This window comes from Bidens hawaiensis, unplaced genomic scaffold (genome assembly GCF_021521415.1).
Source record: "Bidens hawaiensis isolate Kalapana, Puna unplaced genomic scaffold, B.hawaiensis_p1.1 tig00018312_1, whole genome shotgun sequence".
NCBI classification, from domain to species: Eukaryota; Viridiplantae; Streptophyta; class Magnoliopsida; order Asterales; family Asteraceae; genus Bidens; species Bidens hawaiensis.
This window is the reverse complement of record NW_027492767.1, coordinates 156,134-169,112: the sequence shown is the minus strand read 5'-3', so window position 1 is coordinate 169,112 and position 12,979 is coordinate 156,134. Positions and strand designations below refer to the sequence as shown.

Sequence of the window (12,979 nt, the reverse complement as noted above, 5' to 3'; positions counted from 1 at the left end):
AGATGGTTTTTTGATATATATATAATATATTATACGATATTAAAAAACAAAACAAACTTTATTAATATGATTGAAATTATTATTATTATTATATCTACTCTGGCATGGTCTCGTATATTCTGGTGGATGTGAGTCGGTCACGTCGAAGGAGTTGGCAGTAGCCTCAACGGCATTATATATATATATATATATCACTAGCGTAACGTCGACGACGATGCTTATTAATTACCTTCACACTTCAATTGCTGTATAAATCTCAATCGTTTATTGTTATCTTTGTACCTGAGATAGTAATTATGACGGATAAGCTTATGCAGGCGGTTCAGTACGATTCCTATGGAGGAGGAGCTGCTGGTCTTAAGGTATAACTGCACTAATATTTGAGACTCTAGCTGTACGTGTTTGTAAAACGTTTCAATCTGTAGCTGCTTAATCTAATACTTCATATGTGAAAGGGGTAATTGAATTAACTGATAAAGAAGAGGGTTAAAATTTACGAGTCAGTTTCAAGATCAAGTTAACGAAACTTGGAGAGTACTTTAGTTTAATTAATTAGTAGTTTAATGTTTAGAGTAATCTAGTTTGATCTATCTAGTAGAGATAATGTTACTAATAGATTATATTTGAGACAAGTGTTTTGAGTAGGTTTAGTATAGTTTTTAAGTATAATAGGGTGCAAGCGACCCGAGCCCGAGCCCGACTAGGCACGAGATTGGCTCGTTTAACTTACACAAAGCTCGAGCTCGAGCTTGGCTCTTTTCGAGCTCTATTTTCAAAGCTCGAGCTTGGCTCGTGAGCAGTTTTTCAAGCTTGGGCTCAACTCGTTTACTATTTGTCAATTATTTTTTATATAATTATAATTATTTTTATATTTTTTTTCTATATAATTTTATGTATAAAATAATATACGTTATTTAGTTATTTTTATTTATTTTTTTATAACATTATATATATTAATTGATAATTATTAAATATATATTCTAAAAATTATATAAATGACAGGCTCATTTAGGCTCGCAAGCCTACTCGAACTCCATAAGTGATGCTCTGGCTCGGGCTCATTTATTAAATGAGCTTACTTTTAGGCTCGGGCTCAATTGAGCTATTTAACCAGCCGATCTCATGTAGATGGCCTTGGCCCGTTCAAAAAAAACAAATAGATGGCCTTGGTAATTGTAAAGTGTGGTTTTGATCTTAATAATTAATAAAACATAAAAGAGTTGTGTCCCGGAGTTGAGTCACCAAACTCGGCTGTTATTCTGTGGCTCTATCCAATTAAGTCCAACAAAAGAGGAAGTTGCTATGATGCGCGGAAACGGCAGTTAGCCGCCGTACCCTGTCCCGGAAACTCCCCAGGGACGGAAACACCTACGGGGACGGCCGTGGACGTTTCTTGACCGTTTCCTAATATTTGGGGACGTTCGTTGACCGTTTCGAAAAGCCGGGGACGGTCAACAAACGATTCCGGGACGTATCCTATGAATTCCGGCGCCACATACGGTATTCCGGCGCCGGAAAACTGATGAAGAAGATGGAAGAATAAAGAAGAAGAGGCGGCTAGATTACTTTTAAAGTATTTTAGGTTAAGTAATAAGTTTAGGTTTAAACATTAAACACCCTGATCTTTCAATTGTTTGCATCTAGTCCCTAAACTTTGTTAACATTTACATAAATAGTATTAAATTAGGTTATACATTTTAACATTTAACCTTCACTATCTAGACTAGTTTACATTTGGTCCTCAACTTGTAATTTTATACATAAAATGTTTAAATGACATTATATATAAATAAAAATTATATTATTATTTATTTGTTATTAATAATAATTACCTATGTAATATATATTTTTATTTTTTTTATAATTTTTTTGCCGTACCAGTTTCTTGATTTTTTGAGTTTTGCCGTTTCCCGTTCCCATACCCGTGCCCGTTTCCCGTTCCCGTACCAGTTCCCGTGTAACATAGGGAAGTTGTTTCATGTTTTAATTGGTTATAAATACACAAAAATTTAGATTTATGTGCAGAAGAAACATGATTAAGTGGAATTGATTTGCATTTTAGTGTATTTTTTCAACCAATTGGTGGTTGATCAATGAATATGAACTTTTGTTGCTCAATTATTGTTTCTTATTGACTATGAAACCCTAGATAGCAAGAGGAAGTTAGCATGTACTTGAGATGGTTTTAATCTGTAAATCTTATGATTCCTTTCAAAATCATCATTTTGTATTAATAAAATTATCAGATGGTTCATGATTCTAATACATTCTGATAATAAAAGTTCCAAACCGAACAATCGTTAACCCGCAAACCACCAAAACTGAATCACTTGGATCTCAAACAAGTCGACTTGGAATCGGTTTCAATGGTTTATTAACACCCTTAAACTCTAGTATATTTCCTAAAATAAATTTAACACGCCCTTTTCTTTTGTATAGCATGTTGAAGTTCCTATTCCTAAGCCGGGTAAAGGTGTACTTCTTTTAAAACTCGAGGCGACTAGCATTAATCCGGTCGATTGGAAAATACAGAAAGGCATGCTGCGCCCTCTTTTCCCGCCCAAATTCCCTTGGATACCAGGTGAACATGATAATCAAACCACATTATTTACTCATATGGCGCATTATATTCTCTCACAGTTTGCTTCTAAAAATCTAGAATCCCTTATATGTTTATTGCAACAGCCACTGATGTATCAGGAGAGGTGATCGATATCGGACCCGGAGTAAATAATTTCAAAGTTGGTGATAAAGTTGTCTCCATGCTTAATGTTTTAGTAAGTTACTTGTTTATTCTGTCTTAATTTTTTATTTTTTTTTATTTTTATGATTATCTATTAATTTTGAAAAACTCACAGAAAGGCGGAGGACTATCTGAGTATGCTTTAGGTAGCGAAAAACTAACCGTTTTGAGACCACCCGAGGTATCAGCAGCTGAAGGTGCTGGGCTACCCGTAGCCGGTCTTACAGCACTCCAAGCCCTCACCTACCACGGTGGCATCTCCCAAGACAAAAGCGGTCCCACCACCAACATTCTCGTCACCGCAGCCTCAGGTGGCGTAGGCCAATACGCGGTCCAGCTGGCAAAGCTAGGAAACAACCACGTGACCGCCACTTGTGGGGCCCGCAACATAGACTTAGTTAAAGGACTAGGTGCTGACGAGGTTATCGATTACAAGACCCCACAAGGTGCGGCTTTAAAAAGCCCATCGGATAAGAAATATGATGTGGTGATCCATTGTGCTACTCCTACTCCTTGGTCTACTTTCGAGCCGAATCTTAGCCCGAATGGGAAGGTTGTAGACGTAGCCCCGGACTCGCGCGCCTTTTGGACCGCTTTAGTGAAGAAAGTCACTTTCTCGAAGAAGAAGTTGGTCCCGATTCTTTTGTACCCAAAAGCTAAGAACTTGGAGTACCTGGTTGGGTTGGTGAAGGAAGGAAAACTTAAAACTATTATCGACTCGAAGTATCCTTTAAGTAAGGCTGAAGAGGCTTGGGCCAAAAGCATTGGTGGGCATGCTACTGGTAAGATTATTGTTGAGCCTTAATTAGTTGAAATGTTTGATTTGTAATATTGTTGATGTGCATTATTTGTATTATAATATGGTTAGTTTGTTATGTTCATTTCATTCAGTATTTGCTGCAAATTTGTAATATTATGGTCTCATTTTTTAGATTAGATGATGGGCTAAAATGGATAAGACTTTTAAATGAATTGAAACGAGTTGGTTGAGCGTACACCTAGCTAGTACCAACCAATGATTATAAGTTCTTTTTTAAGAAATTGATTAATTTGTGTAGTTTTTTTTTTTGTTTTGACCACTTGTCACCACTGACGACACCAATGACTCATTTGTGACCTTGATGGCTTGATAATAAGTTCATAACCCAATGACTCATTAACCGTTGTTGCCACGACAACACTCTCACCAATGGCTTTGCTATTGTCACTGAAGAAACACTAAGTGACCCCGGCAGATTAAGGATAATCTTAGGGTTAAGTAGATGTTTCCCATGAGGGTTAGGTCTGGCAAAGATGGTTATTCTTCTCAACCTGCAAAACAGACACCGTGAGCTCGTCACTGAGAAGGGAGGGGTTCCTCCTTGTGACCACCCTCCGGCGTGAGAATCAGACTAGATTGCTCTGAATATAAGCGTATATAGAGAGAAATAGCTAGAGAGAAGATAAGATAATATGATGATACCGTTCCAAGGTGTTGGAGTATTTATAGCCGAAGATAGGTTGCCAAGCAGGTACGGCCAGCTGTATATAATATTCCTTTTCCACCAACTATAGGCTACGTTCGTGCCACGATGGGAGTTGGTGGGTAGGCAGCGGCTGATAGTGACATTTTGTACTGGAGCGTGCTCCTCCTCGTACTATTGTCGGTGAGCTGTCACCCTGTGATTGGTTTATGGTCGCTTTCGTCAGATCTTGTCTATTTGTCCATACCTTGGTAGGTATAGTACAAAAGATCTTCTAGAAGCGTACGGTCCCGCCCTGCTCATTCCTTCTTCAGGTGACATTACTGAAGTATAAGAGTTAGTGCCTTATGCGTGTAGCCTTACTGTTAGTGCGGGTAGCCTTCCTTCTTGGCTTGTACCCATAGTTGCGGGAACAGGCAGGGTACTGTACCAATGGAGGCTTTCCTGCGGGAACAGCTGGCTTACTGCGTGTAAGGTCTTCATCTCTCTGAGCATGGTGGATCCTGCGGATCCAGTTGGTCTTTGCGCAGACGTACCTCTTCAAGGTGAGTCTTGTGGGTCCAACTGGGCTTTGCGGGGACCTACCTCTTCAAGTCCCCCAGTCCATTGTTCTTCTCATGAATTGTTAATAAGTGAGGTGAACTTTTGGACTTTAAGCAAGGGGTTTTAAAGGGGTTTTCGTTTTTTAAGGTTCTCCGTGGGGATTTTTCCCGCAGTTTTCCTAATGTCACTTGCAGAAAATTCCCGACTTTTTCTGCCTGATCTTTGGGTATGATGCGGGTAGGTGCGTAACCTCTCCGCAAGTCGAGAGCGTTGAGTTTCACTTGTGTAGATTCTCCACGGGGTATTGGTAGTTTGACATAGTGATCAGTTATGTTAAACAACCAATTCCACCTTGAAGCTTCAAACAATCTAGTTCTCAACGTTCCCGTCATGCGGGGGTGTTATTTCCCTTTCCGCAAGCATGACCCATAAGATCCATCTTGGGTTCAATTCCCTGCAAGTGCTAAGTATGTGAAGGGTTTCGCCTTGACACTGTACCCGCACTTATCTTATGGTTTCTTGTTTTCCAAGGTATCTTCTTGGCTTCATTTCCCTGCAAGTGCTAAGTATGTGAAGGGTTTCGCCTTGACACTGTACCCGCACTTGTCTTATGGTTTCTTGCTTTCCAAGGTAAGGGGGTATATTCCCTCTTATTTTTGAATCTTTTTGAAATTCGGAGGGTTGGTGAAAGGATAAGGACAGTCCAAACGGTTGAAAGGACGTTGGCGTCTTCTGACGGTTTCAGGACGTGCAGGAAGTTATGACGACGTGACAGCATGTGGTCAATCGAAACGCTTTTTCAGGCGCGTGGGCTTGAGTTTTATGGCACGCGCCTTTTTGACACCTGTTGCCAGCTTGCTTTATCCACACGTGTCGTCGTGTCATTGCTCCTGCGCCTTCTCTCTCATCCGCATTAAATTCATCGCATTTATTGCGATGAGTATATAAAGGGGAGAGGGTGTATTTCATCCCTTACCTTCACTTCACTCTCCTTTTTCTTTTAAGCGATTTCCGGCGAATACTCATCTTTTCCGGCGAGCATTCTCCTGAAACCGCTTTCTTTCATCCACATTTAAAAATGTCTTCTTCTCATGACCCAGAGGTTAACGTCGAAGAGTCCGACGTGTTCCTCGAGAACCCGACGTCAACGTCCGACAAGGACGATAAGAGTACTGCTGGCGAGTGTCAGTGTACTCTTTCTGTCGATGTGTACCATTACATCGTCAAGAAGTTCATGCTGGAGCCCTATGAGCCGGAGTTCCCGGAGACCCACCAAACGGTATACGACGCCCCAAGGGCAAGATAGCGGTTTACGCTTCGTTCTTCATATATGGGAATCTAAGATTCCCATTAACGAAGTTCGTATACCGTGTTTTGGAGAAACACGGTGTTCACTTGACAGAGGTGCACCCAATGGCGATTGCTAAAGTTCGCCATTTCGAATGGGTGTGCCGTATTTTGGATGTTGAGCCTCGAGTCGACCGCCTGATGACCTTCTATACTTGGAGGTGCGTCCAGGGTTGGTATACCCTTGTCACTCGGATCAAGGGTTTGAAGATCTGCGTTACTGAGCGTAGTCTTCGTTCTTGGAAGCGGGAGTTTTTCTACATTTCCGCTCGTGTCGTTCCCATCGCGATGACGTTCAATAATGGGAGGGCACTTCCTAACCTTCACGCCTCCAACTACCAGGAGACGGAATGGTTCACCAAGATCTCCCAGATTCAGACTCCGGTTTATCGCTTCGCGGAGTCTGGGATAGTGATGCTTGGGATGAGCCGCGTGTGGAAGGATGCCGGGTCTGGGACGCCGCAAATACCCATCGTTCTCGAATACGGTTTGAACTATCTTCCTTTTGGTACGCCCCGTCTTTTGTGTTGGTTTAGGGTTTTCCTTCTAACATTTTTGTTTTTATTTCAGAAGGGAACAACTTACATTCGCTCTTGCACCCGTGGGAGACTGGTGGTCCCGCACGGTTGGGTACTCGTGATCTCGATGAGAACGAGTTGCCCATTTTGGAGCAGACTACGGATAGATTCGTAGAGGTCTACCCGTCAGGCCACGAGATTTTAAGCGCCACTCGGCCAGGTAAGGAGTTCTTTAATCCCCGTCCTCTTCATGCTCAAACTTCTGCTGGAATTCCTCTGATCTTGTCATCTTCTAATGAGGGTTCCGCAGATGGGCCTTTTATAGTGAGGAAAAAGAAGGCGGCTGGCGCGAAGGGCAAAACGAAGGTTGCTACCTTCGTTGACCTGGGGAATCAGTCTGATTCCGAGACTGAAAGTGAGGAGGCGGCGGGGAACCTTGGTGGTGGTGATGAGACCATTGTCTCAGAGGTTGAGACGACTGTCACTTCCGAGCCACCAAGCGCTGCGAATGTGACTGGCGTGAAGAGGCCAGTTTCATCGGGTCCATCTCCGCCTGTCAGGGCTTTCAAGATCAAGAAAACCAGTAAGTATACTTTTTGTGTACCTTTTCTGCATTTCCTTCCGCCTTTGTTTTTTATATCTTTTGTTTTTCTTCATGCAGGAGTGGACTTATCTGCTTTCGAGAGCGGTGCGGGAGGAAGCGGTTCAGGACCCACGACGATAGGTTTGGTCAACCTATCCGAGGCGATGACCGAGGCGGTTGTGCCTGTTTCTGGTACTGGATCAGTTGCTCATACTGTTGAAGCAACTGTTCCGGTTATGACGTCATCTGTCATGGCTGCTGTGCCGACGATGGCGTCCAGTTTCGTTGCTGCGTTGAGCAGTTCAACTTCTCCGCCGGCCGTCAGTGCCATCTTTACTACATCATTCACCGGACCAGCGGTGACTTTTTCCGCGAGCTCATCTGCGGCGGCTACCACGGTTATGAGTTCATCTCCGATGGTCTCTACCTCAATGGCTTCTGCAGTGTCACATTCGGCGTCAGTGACTACCTCTTCCTTGGCCGGTTCTTCAGGTATGTTTGGAGTTGGGGCCTCTAGACTTACCTCTGTTGATGAGGGGGTCCAATCTTTGCCTCCTTCCCATCTCCTTGACCTCTTGGATGGATATCCTTTAGGTTTGGGTGATGGGTTTAGCGGCTATCGGCCTGTTATCGACCCTACAGGTGCGTGGGGTTACTTTGGCCTGTTATCCATTCTTGTCATTTTTTCCTAACTGTTTTTTGTTTTCGCAGTTTCGGATTCCAATGAGGTTTATGCTCCAGGTGGAATATCCGCCGAGGAACAACTCTCCGGACTGCCGCAGACTGCGTCGCCTGGGCGCGCCATGCCGCTCCAAGTGGTGCATTGGGGGAGGCGATGGTAGCTACCAGGAAGGCCGCTTGTCCACTGAGCTCCGAATCCTTCTCGCCCGGATGCAGCCGCGTATCGAGTTACTTTGTCGTGAAAACGACAAGTTAAAGACTGCGCGTAGCTTGGAGGGGGCTCGGGTGCGATCGCTGCGGGAGGAGAACAAGAAGCTTGCCGCCACTGCTGCGGAGAAAGAGAAGGCCTTCAAGGATCTTGAGGCCGAAATTCAAGCTAGGCATGAGGCCTGTTCCAAGGCTACCCAAGCTATTAACGAACAGCTTAGGTTGGCTAAGGAAACTGCGCGTAATGCAACTGAAAGGGCCACCAAAGCTGAAGTTGTTGCTGAGCCTCTGCGCGCTGAGAATGAAGAACTGAAAGCCAAACTGGAGAAGCGTCAGCAGGCTCATGAGGCTTTGGCTTTGGAGGATGCCAAGAAGCTACAGGAGCTCTTGGATCAGAGGGGTGTGCTTGATCGCACTGAGCGCAAGCTTAAAGGCGTTGAAGAGGCTGCTGCCAAGGACGTGTTGCTTGCCAACCTAAACAAGAATGAGGCCGAACGCGCCCGCGATCAAGCTCAAGCTACCCTTCAAGAGGCTCTGTCCAATAAGGATTGGCTTCTACGAGAAGCGTTGCCGCAGGTACGCATAGCTCCCTAACTCTTTGCTTTTTGCTCTTTTTCTTTATACTTAGAAAAGTTTTTTTTTTTGTGTAGGTTGTGCATCGGATTTTCGCGAACACATCCTATGATGATGCCATGAGTGCAGCCCTCAACGCTTCTCATGAGGATGGAGAGAAGGCTGGTTTCTTGCTTGGTCTAGGATTTGCAGAGAAAGGCATCCCGCCTTCCAAATTTCCTCTACATGATGTTGATACTGAAGCTGCCTACGACCAAGCTGTGAACCAGTATGCTGCTTTTTCTCATCCGGTTATGGAGAAGGTGAACGAAGTTGCTGCTGCTGATGACGGGCTAGCCGTTCACAAATCTTTCTTTGAACAGCCGCAGCCAACTGATGGTGCGGGTTCAAGTGGGTTTGGAGGGAGTGGTCTCGAAGCTTGAATCTTGAGATTCCTCCCAGCCGTTAGGATAGATTTGTACTTTTTTGTAGGCGGGTAAATACCTAGCCATTTTGTAATTTTTGAACAGCTTTTAATGTGAATATAAATGTTTTGTTAACGCCTTGCCTTGTAAACATTATATGATTTGCTCATGCATATTTTAGTTTAACTTAGCAATTTTCTAAGTGTTTTGAATAAGTTAACCTTTCGACGCGTGTCAGACAATAGGTTAATGTTCTGTTTCCTCTATCATGATTGTGCGGGTAGGGCCGTCACTTTCACTTAGTAGGATGACCAAACTTTATCTATATCTGACCTGCGTGAAGGTTTTTCTCATCTTCCCCTTAGAAATTTTTACTGTTTTTGTGTTTATGCGGGTTGTGCCGCTTTCCACACGCAACGACTTACTTCCTCCCTCACTTATTTATGCGGTGAATACCGGCATATCAGTGTGGTCAGTTCATAAGTATAAAGGTAAGGCTATCAACATCAATGTGATAAGGAGAATCATTTCCATTAGAAGTGGCTCTTGGCCTGTTCGTTACAAGTTTGGAATTGATCTACATGTAGCATCTGCGTAATTGAGTTCCATTCCATGTTCTTGGGATAGGGGTGCCATCGAGCCTTTCGAGCCGGTATGCGCCCTTTCCCAGAACTTCTTTAATAATGTGGCCCTTCCTAGACCTGGGCCAGCTTTCCTGGGTGCTTCTGGTTCGAAGCCTCGTTGTTACGCAGTATGTAGTCTCTGACATTGAAGTTGCAGAGTTTCACCCGCGTGTTGTAGTAATTTTGCATTTGTTGCTTGTAGTTCTCTTCACGCGCTGCGGCTAAGTCTCTGCGCTCTTCGGTTAGCATAAGGTCTAACCGTTTTTCCGCATCATTGTCTTCTGGTTGAGTTATGACTCTTGGTGACGGTAGACCGATCTCGACTGGAACCATGGATTCAGTGCCATAGGTGAAGCTGAACGGGGTTTCGCCCGTGCTTTCCTTTTTTAGCGTTCTGTTTGCCCAAAGGACATGTGGAACCTCGTCCACCCAGCCGGATCTATGCTCCAAGAGTCTTTTCTTTATGCCGTAGACGATGCTCTTGTTTGCTCTTTCCACCTCACCATTACCCTGCGGGTGTGCCACTGAGGTAAAGGTGTGGGTGATTTGAAGCTCTTTCAGCCACTTTTGTAGCTTCTGGTCAGCAAAGTTGGTGCCATTATCGCTCACCAAATTCTGTGGAAGTCCAAAACGACAAATAATAAATTCCCAAATAAATTTTTTGATGTGTTTTGCGGTTGTTTGGGCTAGGGGTTTTGCTTATATCCACTTGGTGAAGTAGTCGATGGCTACCACTAGGAACTGAACGTTCCCTGCTGCTGTTGGAAATAGGCATGTCACATCGATGGCCCACTTCTGGAATGACCATGAAGAAGTGACTGGAACAAGTTCGTTCTTCGGGCGATGCGTGTTGGATGCGTAGAGCTGGCAGGACCTACATTTTCTGATGTAGGCCAGTGCATCCGTATGCATCCCCGGCCAAAAGTATCCCGCGTTGTTTAGCTTGGCTACAACTGCGCGTGGACCTGCGTGTACTCCACAGATGCCTTCGTGTACTTCCCTTAGGAGGTAGTCGGCATCTTGGTCGTCAACGCATCTGAGGAGTGGGCCAAGAAAATTACGCCTGTAAAGTATGTCGTCAACAAGTTGATAGTTCAGTGATTTACAGCGTATCTTTCTTGCCTGTGTCTTTGACTCTGGTAGTACACCCGTCGCAAGGTAATTTATGATTGGCGTCATCCATGTTTCCGTGTCGGTTTGGATGACACAAATTTCCTTGTGCGGGACTGATGGTGCTCCAAGAAGTTCAACGCGAATGTCCTTACCCAAGTGGGTGAAGGCTAACGATGCAAGCTTGCTTAACGCATCCGCAAATTTGTTTTCGCTTCGCTTGATGTGCATAACTTTGCAATCGTTGAAATCGCGCATAAGGTCTTTTGCTTGTGCGAGATACAGGGCCATTGTGTCGTTCACGGCCGTGTACGTCCCGTTTATCTGGTTGGATACTAGCATGGAATCCACGTGGGCTTCCAAGTTTTTCACCCCCATCTTACGCGCAATTCTTAATCCGGCCAAGAATGCTTCGTACTCCGCTTCGTTATTCGTACTAGGGAAATCCAGCCGAATAGCGTAAGTGTATTCTTGGCCTGCTGGGTTAGTTAGTTTCAACCCTGCGCCTGAACCTTCGTTGTTGGCTGCTCCATCAGTGTAGAGTCGCCAGACATCGTTAATGTCTTGTGCTGGAGAGGGTTGAGCCTCTTCCTGGCACTCTTTTTCCCGCGAAGCGGGGACTTCTGCAATAAAGTCGGCCAAGACCTGACCTTTTATGGCTGGTCTTGGCTTGTACTTTATCGCGTATTCTCCCAACTCAATTGCCCATTTAGCTAGGCGTCCCGACAACTCGGGTTTGCCTAGAACGTTTGCAAGTTTGAAGTTGGTAAGAATGGTGATTGGGTGGCCTTGGAAATATCGTCTTAGCCTGCGTGAAGCCTGTACAAGCGCTAAGACTAATTTTTCCAGGGTGGAGTACCGGGTTTCCACGTCTGTTAAGACGCGGCTTACATAGTAGATGGGCATCTGGACGCCCTTTCGTTCTACTAGTAAGACTGCCCCAGTTGCTCTGTCAGTGGCGGAGAGGTAGAGAATTAATTCCTCCCCCACTTCTGGTGCTGTGAGTGTTGGGAGTTCGATCAAGCGTGACCGAATCTCTTGAAAAGCTGCTTCCGCTTCTGGTGTCCAGCGGAAGTGCGTTTTCTTCAAGCAATTTCTTAATGTTGACGGGAATGGGAACGACCTATCTGCATGGTTTTCCAAAAAGCGGTTAAGTGTGACTAGTCGTCCATTCAGTGTCTGAGTCTGTTTGATGGTAGTAGGTGATTCCATTTTCATAATGGCTTCGACCTTTTCAGGGTTCGCTCTGAGGCCATCTTTGGTAACGATGACTCCTAAGAACTTCCCTTCTTCCATCCCAAAGGAACACTTGCTCGGGTTGAGCTTCATGTTTATCTTTCTGAGCGTGTTGAAAGTTTCTTCGATGTCTTTCAACATCGTCTCTGGCTCGAGGCTTTTGATGACCAAGTCATCCATGTAAACTTCCAAGTTCCTCCCGATTTGGGCATGAAACTCTTTGTCCATCAGGCGTTGGTATGTGGATCCGGCATTCTTTAGTCCGAATGGCATCATTTGGTAACAAAACGTGCCATCGGGCGTTCGAAATGCGGTTTTATCCTGATCGTCAACAGCCATGTGGATTTGATGGTACCCTTTATACGCATCAAGGAAACATTTAAGGCGAAACGGTGCTAATGAATCTACCTTAAGGTCAATTTCGGGTAACGGGTAACAATCCTTGGGGCATGCTTTGTTTAGGTCTTTAAAATCTATGCACATGCGCCATTGTTTGTTGGATTTCGGTACCATGACGGGATTTGCAACCCATGTTTGATATTTACTAACGCGTACGATGCCTGAGTTAAGGAGTTCCTTGACTTGGGTTCTACACGCGTTAGCCTGTTCAGCACCCATTACGCGACGCTTTTGTATGACCGGCGCAAATGCCGGGTCACACTTGAGCTTATGCTCAGCCTTACTTCGAGTTACACCAGTCATGTCAGCTGGTGTCCACGCGAAGATGTCGGCATTTTTTGCAACAAGCGTTTGAGTAAGGTGCATGTGGGGTTAGTGATCGTTGGGCCAATGGTAACAGCCTGGTCAGGGTATTTGCCATTGAAGGCCCATTCTTCTGGTTCAGAGGTGGTTGGTTTAGCCATTTTTGGTTTAGGTTTAGATGAGACAGATGCGATGCATACCTGGGGAATGCCCGTGATCATAGCAACGCCCTCGGCTGTTGGCCAT

At 44.7% G+C, this 12,979-nt stretch overlaps 1 protein-coding gene across 1 annotated transcript; it reads left to right on the top strand.

The window, feature by feature from the left end:
• Positions 1 to 258: 258 nt before the first annotated feature.
• Positions 259 to 3,554, top strand: LOC143555758 (chloroplast envelope quinone oxidoreductase homolog). The gene is made up of 4 exons (XM_077045261.1): positions 259 to 362; positions 2,440 to 2,581; positions 2,686 to 2,777; positions 2,859 to 3,554. The coding sequence occupies exons 1-4, from the start codon at positions 297 to 299 to the stop codon at positions 3,546 to 3,548; spliced, it is 990 nt and encodes a 329-aa protein (XP_076901376.1). The 5' UTR covers positions 259 to 296; the 3' UTR covers positions 3,549 to 3,554.
• Positions 3,555 to 12,979: the final 9,425 nt, after the last annotated feature.